The 22,455-nt window shown below is 44.0% G+C and overlaps 1 protein-coding gene across 2 annotated transcripts in view; it reads left to right on the top strand.

The window, feature by feature from the left end:
- Positions 1-10,347, top strand: part of LOC143982974 (uncharacterized) — a 45,572-nt gene extending 35,225 nt beyond the window's left edge. For both annotated transcript variants that reach the window (XM_077482159.1, XM_077482158.1), the window contains exons 7-11: positions 1,015-1,086; positions 1,205-1,261; positions 5,799-5,858; positions 7,820-7,872; positions 8,676-10,347. In XM_077482159.1, coding sequence (XP_077338285.1) covers positions 1,015-1,086; positions 1,205-1,261; positions 5,799-5,858; positions 7,820-7,872; positions 8,676-8,775 — 342 coding nt within the window. In that variant the 3' untranslated portion in view covers positions 8,776-10,347. The remainder of the gene's footprint in view (positions 1-1,014; positions 1,087-1,204; positions 1,262-5,798; positions 5,859-7,819; positions 7,873-8,675) is intronic.
- The last annotated feature ends 12,108 nt before the right edge of the window (positions 10,348-22,455 follow it).

Raw genomic sequence — 22,455 nt, forward strand, 5'->3', positions numbered from 1 at the left:
GACATACAGTATTCTAACATAACGACCCCAAACACACCTCCAAGACGATCACTGCCTTGCTAAAGAAGCTGAGAGTAAAGGTGATGGACTGGCCAAGCATATCTCCAGACCTAAACCCTATTGAGCATCTGTGGGGCATCCTCAAATGGAAGGTGGAGGAGCACAAGGCCTCTAACATCCACCAGTGATGTCATCATGGAGGAGTGGAAGAGGACTCCAGTGTCAACCTGTGAAGCTCTGGTGAACTCCACGCGCAAGAGGGTTAAGGCAGTGCTGGGAAATAATGGTGGTAACACAAAATATTGACACTTTGGCCCCAATTTGGACATTCTCACTTAGGGGTGAAATTTTGTTGCCAGCAGTTTAGACATTAATGGCTGTGTGTTGAGTTATTTTGAGGGGGCAGCAAATTGACTCTGTTATACAAGCTGTACACTCACTACTTTACATTGTAGCAAAGTGTCATTTCTTCAGTGTTGTCACATGAAAAGATATATTAAAATATTTACAAAAATGTAAAATGTGAGGGGTGTACTCACTTTTGAGAGATACTGTGTATATGTATAATGAGTTGCGGAGGGGGCAACACAATAAAATTGTAACAATTTTGCCACTCCTGGTGCCACCACAACTCACTTAGCCCTTCGGCGACTTTAATCTGGTCCTCCTCCCTGATTTACATTGTATTACATCCCTGTGCTATGACTGCCAAATGATCAAATCTCTTCCCAATGTCATGTGACTACATCACAAGTTGCCAAGTGCACAGATCTGGAAGAAATATGCAAAGCACATCAAGTGTAAAAAATCCAGAGACTCACAATGCTGCATCAACAATATTCTCTAAAACAAAATGCAATGCAGTTGGGAAATGTGAGATCTTTCTATAACATTACCTAAAGATAAAGCAACTGGGTAGTTGCACTTGCCAAGTGGGCAAACAGTTATCATTCATTTGCTTTCCTAATGCTTTACACACAATCAATCTATAACACTGAAATACTTTTTTTAAAGGTATTTTGCATTCTTGAAGAATGTGAACAGCATGAACATACTGCTTTAAAGGAAGAAATACAGCAAATTAAGGTAAAACAATTATGCAATTACTTTTTTGGCACCTGTCTTATCTATAAATTAATATTTGTATTAGTATTTATATTATAGTATCGTAATATTGTACCTTGACAAAATGTTTATTTTCCAGAAACAAATTGAACAGGCAAAGTTAATATCGTTTCAAAAGAGGCACAGAATGCGCAAGGTGAGAGAAATATTTGTTGTATAAGACTGCTAACTATATTATTTTATGCCTATATTTTCGTTCCTTGGCAAGTAGTCTACAATTAACCACTTGCTTACTGGGCACTTAAACCCCCCTCAGTCCCAGACCAATTTTCAGCTTTCAGCGCTGATGCACTTTGAATGACAATTGCGCGGGCATACAACACTGTACCCAAATGAAATTTTTATCATTTTTTTCCCACAAATAGAGCTTTCTTTTGGTGGTATTTAGTTACAGCTCGGAGTTTTATTTTTTGCTAAACAAACAAAAAAAGATGCAAAAAAAAAAAAAAAATAATCATGTTTTAATAGTTTGTTATAAAATTTAGCAAACGGGTCATTTTTCTCCTTCATTGAAGTGCGCTGATAAGGCGGCACTGATAGGCTGCATTGGTGGGCACTGATGGGCTGCATTGGTGGGCACTGATAGGCTGCATTGGTGGGCACTGATAGGCTGCACTGGTGGGCACTGATAGGCATAGTTAAGGCGGCACTAATAGGCACAGATAAGGCGGCACCGATGGGCACAGATAAGGCGGCACTGATGGGCAAAGATGGGCACAGATAAGATGGCACGGATGGGTGGCACGGATAAGTGGCACGGATGGGTGGCACGGATGGGCACTGATAGGTACCACAGATAGATGGGACTGATGGGCACTGATAGGTGGCACTGATAGGTGGCTCTGATAGGTGGCACTGCTGGGCACTGATGGGCGGCACTGCTGGGCACTGATGGGCGGCACTGCTGGGCACTGATGGGCGGCACTGGGGTGCAGCACCTTTGAGGCAGATTGGGTGGCACTGTGGGTGGCACTGTGGGTGGCACTGTGGGGTGGCACTGTGGGGTGGCACTGTGGGGTGGCACTGTGGGTGGCACTGTGGGTGGCACTGTGGGCACTATGGGCACAGACGGGGGGCACTTACTTTTACTTTTAGTTATTCTTCAGGATGGCACTGCGGGAGGCAGGTGGGCACTGGCAGGTGGCATGTGGTGCCTTGCATTGCTGGCCGTGATCGGGACTGATGTCCCGATCACGGCCGCCGGTGATCGGCTTTTTTTTTTTCTCCTCGCGCTGTCAGCGCGAGGAGGAATAATAGCCGATTACCGGCTCCGTTCTATCACATGATCAGCTGTCATTGGCTGACAGCTGATCACGTGATAAGGGGTCGGGATCGACCCCTTACACGGATCGGTGATCAGGCGAGTCTCACGGACTCGCCGATCACAGAGCGCGCCGCGCGCGCCCCTCAGGGGGCGCGCAGGCCGCTCGTAACCGGGATGACGTCAATAGACGTAGTCCCGGAAATCTAGGTCCGCGCTAATGCCGTCATTCGGCAATAGCGCGGTACCCAAGTGGTTAAAGTGGTGTTAAAGGCTGAAGGATTTTCTTTTATCTTAAAGTCTCTCTTTTTTTTTTAAATAACAAACATGTCATACTTACCTGCTCTGTGCGTTGGATTTGCACAGAGCAGCCCAGATCCTCTTCTCGGGTGCCTCTTATGTGATCCTGGCCCCTCCCTCCTGTTGTGTGCCCCCACAGCAGGCAGCTTGCTATGGGGGCACCCAAGCAAAGCTGCAATGCCGTGTGTCCGTCAGACATGGAGCTGTGGTTTAGCCCCATCCCTCTCTCTCTTCTGATTGGCTAACTAACTTTGAGTGACAGCTGTGGGAGTCAATGGCACCACTGCTGTGTCTCAGCCAATCAGGAGGCAGAGTCCCGGACAGCCGAGACACTCGTGGACATTGCTTGAAAGAGATGGGGCTCCGGTAAATATTAGGGGGGCTGAGGGGGGCTTCTGCACACAGAAATTATTTTTATCTTAATGCATAGAATGCATTAAGATAAAAAAAAACTTCCGACTTTGCAACCACTTTAATGCATTCTATGCATTAAAAGAGAAGTAAGGCATTTTGGGTTTTTTGCAGCTTGATACTTACCTAGGTAAATGCAGCATTGGCCAGATGCTGCATCTGTCCCTTGCCGGCTCAAACACTGAGAACCGAGCAATCTAACACCACAGATCACTTGGTTCTCACAGTCAGTCACCGCTGTCTGCTCTGCCCCTTCCCCGCTCACTGGAGTGCTGGGCTGTGGAGGGGGTGGGAGTGGCTGGCTCAGGCTCTCAGCAGCTCCCCGAGAGGCTGAGCCAGGTGCCGGATCAGGCATTTGAGCAGATCCGGACCTCAGGGTCGCAATCTTGTGATCTTGCCAAGCTTGGACCAGCTCTGTGATGTCAGCAGACAGTGGACTTCAGTCTGCTGAAACCAGGTCACAGGGGTGCAAAACGAACTGCACTCCTGTGATCCACAGAAGACGTACAGCCAAACAAGCTCCTTTAAAAAACCTTCTGTGCCAAAGGATCCCCCCAGCCTTCCCCTATACTTACCCAAGCACGATCTTGATCCAGAGATGTGCATATGAACAGTGGCTCTCGCCACTCGCTCCTTTCTCACTGGGCAGATTGATTGAAGTGGGATCCAATGGCTTCTGCTGCTGTCAAACAAATTCTGTTACAAATTAGCGGGGGCAGGATAGAGCCACCTTATCTGTGTCTATAGACGCAGACAGGGTGGCTCAGGAGTGAGCCCGCACAAGTACCCACATAGAAAAAAAAAAGCTTTAGTATCACTTTAAAGGTAAACTGACAGATACTAAAACCATCAGTTGTGTATTCCTTATAATAACCAGATTTATTTTTCATATATAGTTAGCGTAAGTAAACTGAGTGTGCGCTGATCAGCCTTCGGTCATTTTCTGCACAGCGACACTCAGAGAGAGGCAGGGGGAGCAGCAAAAACAACAATTCGATTCTGCTGCATGTGCATAGGCTGACAGTAGGAGAGTAAATAGATATTATGATATATCAGTGTGTTTCTGCTCCTTCATGGTCTAGCAGCAGGCTGGCAGTGGGAGGTCTAAGGCCCCATGTACACTGCTGCTGGTAAATGGTTCAGAGGCAGTTGGATGCTTTTTTCAACTGCCCCTGAACTCATCCAATGTTATCTTATGTTTACATGTACACAATTTCGTTTAATGGCTTTTTTTAGGCAGTTGCGTTTATAGGCTTTTCTTTGAAGGCAAAAAAATTAGTTCAGACGCCAAAGTTTCAGACGCCAAATGCAGCTAAACGCGGTAAACCATCTAGAGTTCCTAACAACCCATAGTTCTTTTTTTTAATCTCTTTTTCCTGCCAATTTGTTCTGAAATATGTTTTTTCTTGTGTTCCTAAGTATCCTTATAACTATCCAGTAGTCATCAGTGGTGTTGATCTTTCTTTGAGTGTGTTTAAAGCACTTCCTACAGCTGGCCATGAACTTTAGCGAATACACGCATGATGTGTGCACAGCTTCTATCCTAAACAAGAATTCTCGTATCACATGAGAACACATACATTTTATTTTAGGTTCAGAATTTCACAGATTTGGGGGTTGCTTCTTGTGTGACCTTCACTGGTTTTCCTGGTCTATACTTGGACCATCAGCTCATGACATGAAGCTAATTTGAGGAAACTACAGCAAATTGTTAGCAACCAATATTGTTTCAGCTAGCTATTTTAAAATGGTAAATAAATACAGCCCCTCGCCTTTCTACATGAATTTGAGATTGGCAGATTCAGCCGTATTTGAGATAATATTCTCCTTGAAATGCAGAGAAACTAGAAATATTTAAAATATACCATTCATACATAGGGTTAGGCAATTTTTTTTTTAAAACAGGGCAGAAATATAGAACATAGAATTTACAATCCTAATATATAAGCACTTAAAAAATGTTTTATGACTCATTTGTGACAAAGGCATACTTCTCTCTCTTCTCACTTTGCCTTTACTAAATATCGAGGTCAGCACTTATGAATTTCTTTTGCCTTTGTTGCTTGTAAAAATATTTTATGGTATTTCTTGTAAGGGTCATTTCAACCAAAATTGAAATTTTTTTGTAGTTGTAATTTGTAGTTTTTTGTAATTGATTTTTTTTTGTAGTTTTGCAAGCTGCTTATCAGTTCATTTGCTCATCAGTTTCATACATAAATGTCTTTGAGACTCACTAGTACCAATGTATAAACATGAGTTCTCAGTTTTACCTCTATTACAATGGCCATACCAAGGAGTGTCATATTTTACATTAATGTTACATTACTGAAACTGTGCCTGAAGACTTTGTGGCTTTGGTAAGGAAGGGTTCATCAATAGGAACATTTCAACATTGGGGACAATAAAAATATTAGAAGTGAATACATGTTTAAACATACAAAGACCTATGGGTGGACTGCCCCTTTAAGTGCCCCTTTAAGTACCTAGCATCAAACTTTTTTGTAAAATCACTTGTACTGGAAATATACTGTAATATGTATATATATATATATATATATATATATATATATATATATATATATAATAGCATTTTTCAGTATACATGCATTTACTTCCCAGGCAGGTTGTTTATCACCATTGTGGAGGAACGCTAGCTGTGTAGACACCAACAAGAATATAATGAACTATTTTTTATTTTCAGAAGCATTCATTATTACGAGATATTAAAGAAGCTTTGATTGGATCTCAGCAGCTGAAAACGGTAAGGATTATTTTAATGGATACGACAAGATAAATGATGGTAAAATAAATTATTCCAGTTCCAGTTAGGGAATATCATTCTCTCTCCTTCTCTCTCACTTCCTCCCTTCCCCTCCACCTTGTCTTGTCCAAATTTTCTCTACTGTTCTTTTGCTTTACTTATCATCTTTTAATACCTACCGTAATTTTTGCTTCCTTTTTACTCACTTTGCTTTATCAACTGACGAGAAATATTTGTTTACATTACAACCTCATTACAAACTCTTTCCTTACCATTTCCATGACCACCTAAACGAAAAAGAAGAGATATTATAGCATTGACAAGTGGCAGCAACATATCAAAATTGACCTCAACCCACCTTTATGCACTGCCTTAGTCAGGCCATAGTCAGTTCGAATCTTGGCCGGTTGAGCAGGATCAATCAATCAACTCGGGTACAACCAGCCTGCCAGATTCATTTTCAATTATCGCTAGGGGCTGCTATAGCTGGTAGCAACAATCACTGCCTTCTCCTGGCGTGGATGGTTTTCCCCATCTACCAACTACCCCCCCCCCCCCCCCCCCCCATGGCCGGCCTTAAAGCTGAGTTTCACCCATTTAAAAGTCAGCAGCTACAAAAAGTGTAGCTGCTGACTTTTAATAAACAGACACTCACCTGTCCCACAGTCCAGCGATGCAGGCGCACAAATCCTCGATCCTCTCCCCCTCCTCTCCGTGGCGTCGCTATGTAACTGTGGGTGCCCAGCTGTGGATTCACAGCTGGGCACGCACTGTGCATTCATGAGCCGTGCTGTGCGTTGTGAATGGCTGGGCAATCTTTTGGGACCTGTGACATGTCCCAGAAGATTACAGGGAGGGAGGGGGAGAGGTGGACTTCCTTCCAGCGCAGTAGCACCAGGGAAGGAAGTGGGAGCTGGGTGCCTGTCAGAACTAGGTACCCGCTCCCCCCCCCCCCACCAAAAAAAATTACATGCCAAATGTGGCATGTCAGGGGGTCACCGGTACTTAAAGTGGAAGTTCCATTTTTGGGTGGAACTCCACTTTAACCTACTTCTCCTGCTGAACTCAAGAGAGTAAAACAGTTGTAAAACAGTTGTCCCTGTCAGAGAATCTCCTTTCAAGATGCCTGATTTTTTTAGGTTTTGGCTTACACAACGCACATGGTTTTTTATGCTACAAGCCAATCAGTTCACAAAGCTTTAACACAAGAAGAAGCCCCTTGAAATTTTGTCTTTTGTCTGTAATGTTTAAATCTTATTGGCCTCAACTAAAAACAGCTGTCATTTCTTAAATAAGTGCACTTATCCTGTTACATTAATTGAGCCTTATGTACGGTATGGTTTTTGAGTGCTGTTCTTAACACTAATTCCCCTGTGTGAGGAATAGAGAGTAATTTCTCCTTCCAAAAACTAACAAAGACTTAAATAAATAAAAAAAAGCCAATATTCACAATCATACTCCAAATTCTGAAAAATCCTAAATTAAGTCACCCATTATTCATAGTGATGATAAATAACTATTAGAATCACCCAAGACATTTGTTGATTTTATTTAACAAACTGAAAAAAAAGGTTGAGTTATCTCACACCCATATATGCTCCTGCCAGGACCCACTGCCAAGCTACTACTGTTTGCAACCTAAAAGTGTATGGTCAGCCAAAAAACATTTTTTTAAATTTCATTCTGGTGCTGTTGGAGTGTTTCTCCACCACACCCTGTCTGGTAAAATGGAGTCCCAGATAGCAGTAAAAAACAGACAAATGTTATAACCCTGACCCAAAATGTGGTTGGGCATATATTTTAAATATCTGTGGCTTCTGTCAGTGTAGAGCTTATTTTGTGATATATACTGTATATAAAAGGGTAGTCCACAGAGAAAACATTGCCTAGAGCCAAAAAGGGAGTCCTGTTTCGTCTTTCATTTACCTTTTTTTGTTTTCTTTTTATGTTCTTTACCGCAGGGTCTTGATTTTGTCAATGAAGACTTATGTATTTTCATCCCACAAGAAAAAGAGTAAGCAATATTATAAAATAAACTTGCATCTTTATCTTCCCAGAGCACTCAAAAAAACAATACTTAATGAGTTGTACAATATAAAGCAGGGGTCTCCAAACTTTCTAAACAAAGGGCCAGTTTGCTGTCCCTCAGACTTTAGGGGGCAGAACTGTGGCCAGTGGGAGTAAAAAATTCCCTTGTGTCAGTGGGAGTAAACAGTGCTCCATTGTTGTCATCAAGGAGGACTAGTGCCCCATCCTTGGTGTCAGTGGGAGGAATAGCGCCCCATCCTTGGTGTCAGTGGGAGAAATAGCACCCCATCCTTGGTGTCAGTGGGAGAAATAGCACCCCATCATTGGTGCCAGTGGGAGGAGTAATGCCCCATCCTTGGTGTCAGTGGCTGCCTATCAATGGTAGTAGTGGGAGGACTCCATTGTTGGTGTCAGTGGCAAGAATTATGCCCCCATTGTTAGTGTCAGTTGGAGGAATAATGCCCCAAGGGCCAGATAAACGAATGCAAAGGGCCGCACTTTGGCGACCACTGGTATGCAGAAATATTAAGAATGTATGAATTATTTCATGATCATACAGACCCTATTATGCTAAATATTTGTAGTGAAATGCCTAAAGAGAATGGGCTATGTAAAAAAAACTGCTGCAGGTATAAGGAACAGACATCTAGGGATGCATGCACATATCCACACAATGAATATAACTAATAAAGTTAATGTTGTATCTTCAAAATATGTATATGTGGTACAGTTGTGTGGTACTGCTCATCAGTGATCTGCTAATTGATGTTTTGCTATCTTCATTTTTAGAATGAACCGAAGAGACTCAAAAAAGGAGAATAAGAAAGAAGAGGAAGAGGAGTCCACTGGAAGATGTCTGAAATTGCTTAGGCTTAGCTGGAAGAAATAGATGTTCTAAAAATTTAAGTATTGATATTCCATCCAACATTGCTGGTGGTTATGAACTAATTTACCAGTCACAGTACAGAAGACATTAAAGAATACCAACAGCTAAAAACTACCTAAGATGGCTTAAAGTGTTTCTAAAGGCTCAAGTTATTTTTACCTTCATGCATTTTATGCATGAAGGTAAAAAAAAAACTTCTCTGTGCAGCAGCCCCCTGCCCCCCCCCCCCCCTAATACTTACCTGAGCCCTTTCTCAATTCAGCGATGTGCCTCAGTTCTGTGGGGACTCTCACTCCTCATTAGCTGAGGCAGCAACTGGAGCCTTTGGCTCCCACTGCTTCAATCACAGCCAGTGAGCCAATGAGGTGAAAGAGCTCTGTGTGTGAATAGACACGCAGAGCAGTGGCTCAGGAGTGAGCCTGTTTGGGTGCCCCCACAGCAAGCTACTTGCTGTGGGGGCACACGGCACAGTGTGCCAGCGGAGGACCCAAGAAAAGGAGGATCCAGGCTACTCTATGCACAACCACTGCGCAGAGCAGTTGGCCTGACAGTTCAGAGAGCACAAACAAATGTGACAAGATTTCACGGATGCCTTGAATTTTTTTTTTATTGAGTTTTTTTTTTTTTTTTTTGAGAAAAAGGTACAAAATAAAAATGACAACACTAATACAAAAGTAACCAAAGCTTGGCAGTGGGAGAATGTTGTCATCATCATCTTCCCCCGAGGAATGTAACTGTTTTTTGAGACCAATAAATTGAGGGGTTTATCTCCTTTTCAACACAAGGATAAGGATCTTCATTTTAGCTATTTGACTGTATTTAAAATCTCATTGGACTCCTCTTAAAAATGACTGTTATTTTTTTAAATGAAGTATACTTATTCTGTTAGATTTGTTACTGTATAGTTCACATACTAAAGTAAATGAACAGTTATTTTCTAGTTTGGCAGAAATGTTTGAAACATTTTGTTTCATTGTTGTAAAGATGAGGCCTCTTGCACACAGCAACTGAGCCCATGCAATGTAAATTTTCAATGTCTCTCATGAAGCTGAAGTGCAGCATACTCCCTTAGACATTAATGGCTGTGCTTGGCTGTACTCAGATATATGTTGTGCTAATGTACAGCCACACACAGCTATTGATGCCTAAGGGAGGTTATACTCTGCATTGAGGCTCAGCTGTCTGTGTGCATGAGGCCTTATGTGACTGAAGCAGGCATAGCAAATGCATTCTGAGTGCACTTAGGTGTACTTAATATCTCAGGAAAATTAACAATGATGAGATGCCAAGTGCAGTAACCACCAGCAACCAGAATTCCCCTTTACTAAGTTGTCAGAATAACAAAACATAAATGCTGACTGATTGGTTGTTACAATTTACATACAAATTGCTTTTTGGTATATTAAATACTTGGTATTATACCATGAGAAAAAAAATTTACATTTTAAATGTTCAAAATCGTTGCGGATTTACCATTTGAATATGCTTTGAAATGTCAGATTTTTTCTTTCTAATGACCGAAACTTGCTATGTATGGCAACCTTAAATAAATTTTAGATCTACTGAATAACCTTTCCCTGTTGTAACACATTGTGTTATTCTCCTCATAATGACTTCTTTAAATATGCAGTGCTCAAAAGAAAGTTAATAGTGTTATCTATTCTTGGCTATAAATTACCCCCTAAGTTTTCATACATAAACATATCCTTTACTGAGTTTAAAGTTGTGCCAAGATTATAGACATTTAAGTATTACATATCCTTAACAACCACCAGCTTTAAAATAATCCCCAATGACCTTTGTAGTTGCAGGCACTGTGGAACAATTCAGCATCAAAGTTCACAGCAGAGGTATTGAAGTCCTTCAAGAGATTCTTTCAGCAACTCAGCTCACCCTGCTCTTCCCTCTCAGGGCACTTACACTGGGAGGGGAAGAAAGGGGGACTGAGCTGCTGATCGAAGAACCTCAGTGTTGTAAACATTGATGCTGAATTGGACCACAGTGCCTGCAGCTACTGAGGTTAGTGAGGGCCTGTTAATTTTAATAGGAGATAATAGTACTGTATGTCTTTGTCATAATTTGTCTCATTGCCAGAGGTGTAATCACAAAAAGGTGACAGAGCTAGAAAAATGGAAACAACAAAGGTGTGTCATGTGAAAGTGGGTATGGCTTAGAAAGGAATGAAAGGATGTTTGACTTGATCACAATGGGGCTGCTATACTGAACCACTACTTGCCACATCCATAATTTAAACCGCCTGCTCTTCACACAGCCATGTAATGATAGTCATGCAAATGTAGACACAGAGTGTTCAGTGGCTTGACCTGAATTATAATATGTACAAAACAGAGGACTACAGGTAAAGCTGTTATTCATGTTTAAGTTCTCACAGTATACAGCTGTTAGTACATCTAAGGGTCACCATACAAGTTACAATCTGACTGTACAATCCCTGTCCATCAACTTTAAATTTAGGCAGGGTTCACACTATGTGGGGCACAGCAGGGGGTCCGGTGCGTCCTCGTGCTGTGCGCTCTGTGGCCACTCCAGAGGTGTGTGAACCGGCTCCATTGAGAACCAGTCACAGTCTCCTGTCTGGCAGATTGGATGCAGGGAAACCTCCAAATTGCATAAGTGTGAACCCAGCTTTACCAAAATTATGTAACAATGAGGACCTACCACATCTATCCAATCCATTTTAATCCAATCAGGCAGGCCCTTGCACTAAATAATTGTTAGTAGATGTAAAGGAGATTGTTTCAAATTTCTCTTTATTTTATATTTTAAAACATACATTCAACATTTACCTCATTACAACATTTCCCCATACACAGCAAAAAAACCACACATCCAAATATCAAAACCACCCCATTCAACACCCCTTCCCCTCTCTTACATGAATTCCCACAAATTTCCCGAGGTACTCAATTCCTCCCATATTTTCCAAAATTTTGAGATTTGTTTCTCTACATATCCCTCTTGTCTAATTTGTTTCTCCATGAAAAACATGAAAGGAGATTGTACAATCAGATTAAGGGCTCATGCAGATGGCTGCCAGAGGACTGTACAGCATCCAGAGTCTCCGTAGAAACTTTCCCATGACCCGCACTTGCTGTGTACTGCCACCCATAGATAAAAATTTGAAAGATGCAGCTGTACACAGTTATGTGCCAGGGGTGTGTAAAGCACACCCTGGCACACAGACGTATTCTCCATGAAATCTGTCTGTATACGTGCTTTACACAACCCCAAGCAGATAATTGCATCCTCTTTCTTCTAATTGCTGCCTATAGGTGGCGGTACAGGTCCTAGGAAAGTTTTTATGGAGACCGTAAAGCCCTCCTACAGCCGTGTGCATATTCCCTAAAAAATCCTGCAGAGAGAGACCATCAAAATATAACCATAAACATTTTTTCCTCTCTATGATAAATACAGCTTGCAGATCCAAAATCATCAGATGTCATTCATCATTAGGGGCGCTCCTGTCAAATTTATAATGATCAGGCTAAAAATTAAAATAATAATGATGTTTAATCAAACTTATAAAAAAAACTTCTCAAATTTAAAACAAGTTTAAAACAAACAGCTGCACGATCAACACTTAATAGCAATATCAGATGGTGATTTATAGAAAGAGAGAGTCCAGACAGAGATTGTGATATCAATACTTGTCTGTTGAATGTGCACCCTTCCACCAGATTACTCCACATGTGGGCCACACTCCCCTCTGGGGTTCAAACTCACCACAATTCCAAGATAAATGGGCCTTGCTTAATCATCCCAGAGCTCTGCTTCCTTGTGCCTGTTTCACATTGGGGTTCATAAAAGGATTCAGTCAGAATAACCATATGAGGAAAAGAAAAGTTCCACATAGTCCAGTTCCGCTTTAAAACTTTTATTGAAACTCCACAATTTAAAACAGCTTGTCCTCTTTAAATAATGCAACCGACCTTGTTCTATTTAGGCAAAATAACTGGTTGTCATGCGTTATTTGGTAAAGCCTAAATGCTGAGGAGATAGGGGATGGTTTCTTGAGATGCTAACCCACACCTCACCGCAACTCTCCTCACCCAATGCCCCTTCTGGTTTCTCCACTCTGTCTTTTGGAACGCAAGGAGCCTGTGCATCACTTCTGGACGTCGCTAGATCACGCCCTTTTTTTTACATCCATTGCAAGCCAGAGTAAAAAAATATAAACAATATTATGAAAAAGGAGAGCAAAAAACAGGCGCAACAGATGTCACTATCTCCTTATCTCAGTACAATGGTGTAAAAAGATTTAAATAGACAAAGAAAATAAACAGGTATAGAAATCTAGGTAAACCAAAATGATATATGCGGGTATTATAAACTTACAACAGAGCTAAGCAAATTTTTTTATGCAATGGAACATTGACCACATACAGCTCTGAATACATAATAGCAGATAAACACCAACAAAAATACACAAAAAAGGGATCAAAGTCTTTACCAAGTAACTGGAGACCTGTTAGTTTAATTTCTAGAGTCGGGAAGATACTGGAGAGTTTAATAAAAGACCACATAGATGAGTTCTTGCTAGAAAAAAATATTTTAAGCAACAGACAGCACGGATTCATAAAAGACAGAAGTTGTCAAACAAACCTGATTTATTTTTATGAGGAGGTAAGTAAAACCTTGGACAGAGGGGCGGCTGTGGACGTGGTATACTTGGATTTTGCAAAAGCGTTTGACACAGTTCCCCACACACGGCTCATGTGTAAGGTAAAGTCTACAGGCTTGGAAAGATCAGTTTGTAAATGGATAGAAAACTGGCTAAAAAACAGAATTCAGAGAGTAGCAGTTAATGATTCTTACTCTGAATGGTCTAAGGTTATCAGTGGTGTACCCCAAGGTTCAGTGTTGGGACCCTTACTTTGTAATATCTTTTTAAATGATATTGGGTCTGGGATTAAAAGTACCATTTTAGTCTTTGCAGATGACGCCAAACTTTGCAGTGGAGTAACATCCTTATAGGATGTCTCCAATTTACAAGCCAACCTCAATGCACTGTTTCATTGGGCAACTATGTGGCAAATGAGGTTTAATGTTAATAAATGTAAAGTTATGCACTTGGAGGCTAAGACTATACGTGCATCTTATATACTAGGGAGAGTACAACGTGGGAAATCCGTAGTGGAGAAGGACCTGGTTGTTTTGGAAGATCATTAGCTAAATAATAGCATGCAATGCCAAGCTGCGGTTTCCAAAGCAAGCAAAGTCCTTTCTTGTTTTATGAGAGGTATGGACTCCACAGAGAGAGATATTATTTTACACCATTTTTTAAAAAGGATATTGGGGAACTGGAGAAAGTGCAGAGAAGGGCAACCAAATTGATAAGAGGCAAGGAGGAGCTCAACTATGGGGAAAGATTAGAGAAACTGAATTTATTCTCTCTTGAGAAGAGGAGATTAAGGGGGATATGATCAACATGTAGAAATACAAAAGGGGTCCTTATAGTGAACTTGGTGTTGAGTTATTCACTTTCAGATCATTACAAAGGACAAGGGGGCACTCTTTATGTTTAGAGGAAAAGAGATTTCATCTCCAAATATGTAAATAGGTTTCTTCACAGTAAGAACAGTAAAAATGTGGAATAGACTCCTTCCAGAGGTGGTTCTGGCCAGCTCAGTAGATTGCTTCAAAAAAGGCCTGGATTCTTTCCTAGGTGTACATACAGTCATGCTCAAAAGTTTGCATACCCTGGCAGATATTGTGACATTTTGGCATTAATATTAAAAATATGACTGATCATGCCAAAAAACTGTCTGTCTTTCTTTTTCATACATCATCGGACACAGCCATCTCTATCTGAATGGACACTGGTAGACAAAGTCTTAGACAGGAAGTAATCCCCTATATAACCCCTCCCATACAGGAAGCACTTCAGTTTTTTTTTTACCAGTGTCTGCAAGGTAGATGGGCACATTTGTTTGAGCTCTCTGAGCTCCAGGTCTCTAGTCCAACAAACGGTTCTTAACCACTTCAGCCCCGGAAGGATTTGCCCCCTTCCTGACCAGGCCATTGTTTGCGACACGGCACTGAGTCACTTTAACTGACAATTTGCTCGGTCGTGCAACATTGTACACAAACAAAATTTATGTACTTTTTCCCTCACAAATAGAGCTTTCTTTTGGTGGTATTTGATCACCTTTGCAGTTTTTATTTTTTGCTCTATAAACAAAAAAAGAGTGACAATTTTGCAAAAAACACAATATTTTGTAGTTTTTGCTATAATACATATCCCAATTTTTTTTTTTTATGTTTTTCCTCAGTTTAGGCCGAAATGTATTCATTTACATATTTTTGGTAAAAAAAATCGCAATAAGGGTATATTGACTGGTTTGCACAAAAGTTATAGCGTCTACAAAATAGCGGATAGATTATGGCATTTTTATTATTATTTTATTTTACTAGTAATGGCGGCGTTCTGCGATTTTTATCAGGACTGTGACATTGCGGCAAACAGATTGGACACTTTCTACACTATTTTGGGACCATTGACATTTATACAGCAATAAGAGCTTAAAACAGCCATTGATTACTCTATAAATTACACTGGCAGGGAAGGGGTTAACTGTGTTCCCTGGGTGTGTTCTAACTGTAAGGGGGATGGGACTGACTAGGGGAGGAGAGAGATCAGTGTTCATTAAGGATGAGCTTTGGCATGTTCACACAGCCCACATGCAGAGCCCGCCAGGAAGTCGGCACTGCACACTGCTAATCACAGGCAGTGAGACATTGTCCTGGTGCACGGCTGCAGAGATCGGGAAATGTCTCACTGCCTGTGATTAGCGCAGTGCCGACTTCCTGGTGGGCTCTACACGTGGGCTGTGCGAACATGCCGGAGCTCATCCTTAGTCTTCATACTTAGTATGAACACACGATCTGTCTCCTCTCCCCTGAGAGAACCGGGATTTGTGTGTTTACATACACATATCCGGGTTCCCGCTCTGTTACGAGCGATCGCGGGTGCCATCAGTCGTTGGGCCTGCCGGGCACGTGTCGGGCGCATGCCTCCAGTGGTTGCAACGTCTTAAAGCAGAGATGTACAGCCGAGCAACCTGCTGCAGTATAACTGTGGCGGCTGGTCGGCTAGTGGTTAAATAAATAAAGGGATTGACTGATCGGATCCATTTGACACAGGCTCTATATGCTTAGATAAATGGTACCCGAGCCTCACAAAGAAGACACAAGATCCTGCAAGGTTTTGCCTGTAATGTGACCTCCGGGTGCTGGACCCTGCAAAGTGGAATTCTGGACACCACATAAGGCATTCCTGCAGGGTCCTGTACAGGTCCAAGGGAGTGGACCCTAAACATGAAAAGGGTACCCAGTCCTTGAAGGCAAGGAACCTGCCGTGATGGGTGAAGATTTGGCTCTTTGTTTTTAAGCTGCCCTGCACCTGTACAGGCAAGTGAAACCCCTTTATTTACTTATTGTGGAATATCCCAGTGATTGTAACAATCAGTCAAGCTAGCTAGAGGCTGGACACCTGTCACCACACCTGTGTGTGGTGACCATACGGGCTAGCTGTGGGTGTTTGCAAAGTGTACCTTTTTTGCCTGTGTCTGGCTGTTTTTTACCTGTATGATGGCGCACGATGGTGTGTCATTTTGCCTCTTGGTTTCGCCATGGAGCATATGCATTCGCAAGAGCGGCCATGGCGCACGCGGCAGAGCCACACATGTGCCATAACCTTTATCTGGGCGCACGAAGATTCACATCATATGCCAATACAGCCGCGCCTGTTAGATTGGACCACGCACGTGCATGATGGAGCATGGCAGTGCACCATTTTGGATATTGGTTCACCATGGCGCATGTGCATTCGCAAGAGCACTGCTGTGCACAGCAGTTTGTTTGTTTGTCATTGCACACAATAGAAGAGCCACACGAAGATTTGTGTCATACGGGAATACAGCTGCGCCCTTTCACCGCGACCGTGCACGTGCAGTGCACACGCATGCGCAGAACTTACCGGTGCACAGCCAGCTTGTTTAAGCTGTGTATGCCAAGCATGCAGTGCTTCTATAAGGCAGCTCTGGAACACAAGCAGGCTCTGAACCAGGCATTTGCAGCGGTTCATTTCCCCTTACCCAGGTCACATGAGTCACCAAGTGTTGCTTGGCAGGCTAAAGGTGCTTGGCAGGATTGTTGCATAGGGGCTTGGTGAGCCCTATTAAAGGGTCTCCCTTCTGAGGTGTGTTAATACTACACCCAGGTACTCTCTTTTTGTTGCTTGCAAATGTCTTCAAAAAAGAGGAGCGGGACTAAACACTATAGGGAAGGGCACGTCTGTGTCGTCAGTAGTTCCTGATGAACCTAGTCGTAGCCCTAGTGTTGTATCCCCTTGAAAGACCAGAGGCTTCTGGGCAATCCGAGCCGCTGCTCCTATCTGGAATTGTGCCTACAGTCAATGCTACTACTTCACCCTTTATCACAAAGTATGAACTGATTGCCTCCATCCCGCAGGGAGGCAAGAAGCGTGACAGATGCCCCTCCCCAGATCCTCCTAGTTTGGAGCAGGAATGGGTTGAGGATGGGGAAGAGCCAACAGCTTAGGATTCTGTGGAAGGCCTGGCGGATGAGTCTGGACAAAAAGATATCCATCTGCCTCTCAGTCGCAGAGGCTTTTGATCCAGACTCTTACAGAGATGATTCATTCTGCCTTTAAGTTGCCTCTTGCAAAGGTTACTGAGCCCCCCTGGTCCTCCTTGGGGTCCCTGAGGTCGCACAGGCTTTCCCCTTACACCCTCTGTTGGAACAGGCGGTGTATGCTGATTGGGAACATCCTGACAGGATTTTTGTTCCTCCTAATGCCGCATACACACGATCAAAATTCTGGCCAGAAAAAGATCGATGAGAGATTTTCATCGGAAAATGCGACCGTGTGTATGCTCCATCGGAATTTAGCTGTCCGAATTTCCGCCAGCCAAAAATTGATAGCATGTTCTCAATTTTCCCAACAGAAAAACTTTCCAAACGGAAATTCCGATCGTGTGTATGCAATTCCGACACGCCAAAAATCACGCATGAGCAGATTCAACTACGAGACAGAACCTATTGGCTGCTCACTATTAAACTTCCTTTTTCTAGTCCCGTCGTATGTGTTGTACGTCACCACGTTATAAACGATTTGGTGTGACCGTGTGCAGGCAAGACAGCCTGAGCGGAATTCCGTCGAGAAAACCAGCAGAGCTTTTTCTCACGAGAATTCCGATCATGTGTACGCGGCATTAGAGGTTTTCCCTTTTCTAGGATGAAAAGTTTGTTAAGAAGTGGAGCATGCCAGCTGTAGATGCAGCAGTCTCTTCCTTAAACAAGAACTTAATTTGTCCGGTAGATAATGCACAGGGCTTGAAGACACTAATGACAAGAAATTGGATTCATTATTAAAGGCCTCCTTTTCTTTGGCCAGTTCAGTTATTCAGCCAGCTGTTGCAGCAATTGGTATCTGCCAGCCCGTAAAGGATCAGGTCAGATGGTCTGACAGACCTAACCAGGAGAATGATCTGGCTGAAAATAAGACAGCTATTCCTTGAGTGCTGTGTTTTGCTGTTGACTCCTTAAAGGATTCAATACAGAAGGTTTCTCGTTTGGCTCTCTTGTCTGTACATGTATGCAGACTTTTGTGGCTTAAAGCAGTGTTCCGCCCGAAAAAAAAAAATATGAAAAACCAGCAGCCACACATACTGCAGCTGCTAGCTTTTAAAAATGGGACACTTACCTGTCCTGGAGTCCAGCGATGTTGGCACCGCAGCTGATGTTTCTATGTTCCGTGTGCTGCCGCAGCCATTGCGGTTAAGGGTACCCGGCAGTGCAGCCTTGCGGCTTCACGCCGGCAACCCTACTGCACATGCGCGAGGTCCCACTCCTCTCTCCTTCTGGCCCTGCGACAGAGAGAGGAGGAGGGGGGAGTAGGAGGGAACCCACTGGTGATGTCACAGGCCGCGGTATCCTGTTCCCCCTCCCCTTCGAAAGATGCACCGAAATTGTGGCACCGGAGGAGGAGAGGAGACAAATGAGCGGAAGTTCCACTTTTAGGTGAAACTCCGCTTTAATAACTGGTCAACCGAGCTTCCTTGTAAAAATGTATTGTCAGGTTTCCCCTTCATGGGGAATGTTTGTTTGGTGATCATTTAGACAAGTATATCCAAAAGATTTCCAGAGGGAAGAGTTCTTTACTTCCTGTGAAGAAAAACACCAGACGTCCCTCGTTTAAAACCTCAGGGGCTGCTTCCTCAGGTGTCTCAGCGCCATGGCAGTTCCACCGCCAACAGGGCGCTAGAGCTAGGGGCAAGCTGCAAGGCCTGGGCCAGAAAAAGCCTTGGGTCCAAAACCCTTCTAAACCCAGCACCAAGCTGCTGCACTTTGCGGACATTTGGAAAACAATGGTTCAGGACGAGTGGGTCACCTCAACTAGCTGGTTACAAGCTGGAGTTGCGAGGAGTCCCCCTCAAAGGTTATTAAGATCCAGCGTTCCCTCGGATCCTCCAAAAAGAAACTTATTGTTTCAGGCACTACATCATTTAGTGCATCGTGGATGATTGTACAGGTTCCTGTATCCAAAAGGGGCACAGGGTTTTACTAAACCTATTTACGGTTCAAAAACCAAACGGGGACACAAGGCCCATTTTGGCTCAAAGATCCCTGAACCAGTATCTACTAAACTAGTCCTTTTGAATGGAGTCTGTCCACTCAGTACTAGCCTCACTCCAGATGGGAGACTTTCTAGCCTCCATTGATATAAAGGACGTGTATTTACACGTACCTATCTTTCAGCCTCATCAGAGGTTCCTGCGATTTGCAGTATAGGAACGTCATTTCCAGTTTGTGACTCTACCCTTTGGGCTTGCCACAGCTCCCCGGGTGCTGCACAGCCTAGATGGTCACTCTTACTGCATAAACCTGAGAGGAATATCACTTAAGACTTGCTCCCTTTGTGCACGCCTCCCCCCTGATTTTTTGGTGGTTCCTGTGAGCTCTGACATGCCGCCCTGTGGGGATGGAGTGTATTCCTGGCCCCCTACATGGATCCATTTTATATCTGACCCTTGATACATTTAATGAGCAGTACGAACCTAGCGAATAAGGCAGCACTTCATCTGTCCCCTGATTATCATATAGCTCAGTGGATCTTTGGACCTGGGATGCCATCCTTCAACAATGATGCTGTGTATCATCTCTCTTAACCAGTTGCCGACCGCCGCACGCCGATGTACGTCGGTACAATGGCACGGGCAGGCATAAGGACATACATGTACGTCCCTTGCCTCCCGCGGGTCGGGGTCCCGATCGGGCCCCCGCCCGGTGCCTGCGGCGGTCGGTATTCGTACGGGAGCGATCCCGGACGAGGGGACGGCCATTCATTCATGGCCACCCCCTCGCGATCGCTCCCGACGAATAGAAATCCCCGGTGACATCACTTCCTCTCCTGTAATGTAAACACAGGAGAGGAAGTGATGTATTCTCTCCTCCGTGTCGGTATTTTTCGTTCCGACACGGAGGAGAGCGGATCAGTAAGTTGCACCAACACTCACACACACAGTAGAACATGCCAGGCACACTCACACCCCCCCTTTACCCCCCGATCACCCCCCCAATTACCCCTGCCCCCCAGTCACAGTGACACCAATGTCATTTTTTTTTTTTTTTTTTTTTTTTTTGCATTGGTGTCATTTGTGACTGTAATAACTGTTAGGGCAGTTAGAGTTAGCCCCCTTTAGTTCTAATGTACCCCCCTAACCCCCCCAATAAAGGTTTAACCCCGTGATCACCCCCCGTCGCCAGTGTCACTAAGGCTGGGTTCACATTGCAGCGGTTTATGAGAACGAATGTGATTCGCACCGCACTGCAGTGCAAATCACATCCGATCTCTGTGCGATTCGAGTTCAGCCATTCGCCGCACCCGCCGCACCCGCCACACCCGCCGCACCCGCCGCAAATTCGCACGGGACCCTTTTTTTGGCCCGCAGCAGAATCGGATCGCATGGGTGTTCACACCATGCGATCCGAGTTTGCAGATCGCACTGCGATATGCGAACTGATCTGGGGGTGTCAGTAACATTTCACTGACACTCCCAGCAGTTCGCATAGGGCAGTGTGAACTGCCGCCGGGAGGCATGCGATGCGGGAACCCGCCGCGGATTCGCGGCGTTTCCGCATCGCTCCAGTGTGAACCCAGCCTAATAAGCGATCATTTTTCTGATCGCCGTATTAGTGTCACAGGTGACGCTAGTTAGGCAGGTAGGTATTTAGGTTCGCCGCAGCTTTTTATAGCGCCAGGGACCCCCATATACTACCGCATAAAGCCCCCTGATTGCCCCCTAGTTAACCCTTTCACCAGTGATCACCATATAACTGTTACAGGTGACGCTGGTTGGTTAGTTATTTTTTTATAGTTTCAGGGCACCCGCCATTTATTACCTAATAAAGGTTTAACCCCCTGATCACCCGGCGGGTGTCATTTGTGACTAATAACTGTTAGGGCAGTTAGGGTTAGCCCCCTTTAGTTCTAAGGTACCCCCCTAACCCCCCCAATAAAGGTTTAACCCCGTGATCACCCCCCGTCGCCAGTGTCACTAAGGCTGGGTTCACATTGCAGCGGTTTATGAGAACGGATGTGATTCGCACCGCACTGCAGTGCAAATCACATCCGATCTCTGTGCGATTCGAGTTCAGCCATTCGCCGCACCCGCCGCACCCGCCGCAAATTCGCACGGGACCCTTTTTTTGGCCCGCAGCAGAATCGGATCGCATGGGTGTTCACACCATGCGATCCGAGTTTGCAGATCGCACTGCGATATGCGAACTGATCTGGGGGTGTCAGTAACATTTCACTGACACTCCCAGCAGTTCGCATAGGGCAGTGTGAACTGCCGCCGGGAGGCATGCGATGCGGGAACCCGCCGCGCATTCGTGGCGTTCCCGCATCGCTCCAGTGTGAACCCAGCCTAATAAGCGATCGTTTTTCTGATCGCCGTATTAGTGTCACAGGTGACGCTAGTTAGGCAGGTAGGTATTTAGGTTCGCTGCAGCTTTTTATAGCGCCAGGGACCCCCATATACTACCGCATAAAGCCCCCTAATTGCCCCCTAGTTAACCCTTTCACCAGTGATCACCATATAACTGTTACAGGTGACGCTGGTTGGTTAGTTATTTTTTTATAGTTTCAGGGCACCCGCCATTTATTACCTAGTCTCACTAGTGTACCCCTAAATTTAGGGGTGTCTACTTTCCAAAATGGGGTCATTTGGGGGGGGTTTGTGCCATCTTGGCATTTTATGGCCTTCAAAACTGTAACGCCCTTAGAAAGCCTGAAGGCGGTGCTTGGTTTTCGGGGCCCCGTACGCGGCTAGGCTCCCAAAAAGTCCCACATATGTGGTATCCCCATACTCAGGAGAAGCAGCAGAATTTATTTTGGGGTGTCATTTCACATATGCCCATGGCATGCGTGAGCAATATATCATTTAGTGACAACTTTGTGAAAAAAAAAAAAAAAAAAAAAAAGTTTGTAATTTTCCCGCAACTTGTGGCAAAATATAAAATATTCCATGGACTCAACATGCCTCTCAGCAAATAGCTTGGGGTGTCTACTTTCTAAAATGGGGTCATTTGTGGGGGTTTTGTGCCATCTTGGCATTTTATGGCCTTCAAAACTGT

Source organism: Lithobates pipiens, unplaced genomic scaffold (genome assembly GCF_037356315.1).
Source record: "Lithobates pipiens isolate NorthernLeopardFrog02 unplaced genomic scaffold, aLitPip1_a1.2 Scaffold_16, whole genome shotgun sequence".
In the NCBI taxonomy this organism is placed as follows: Eukaryota; Metazoa; Chordata; class Amphibia; order Anura; family Ranidae; genus Lithobates; species Lithobates pipiens.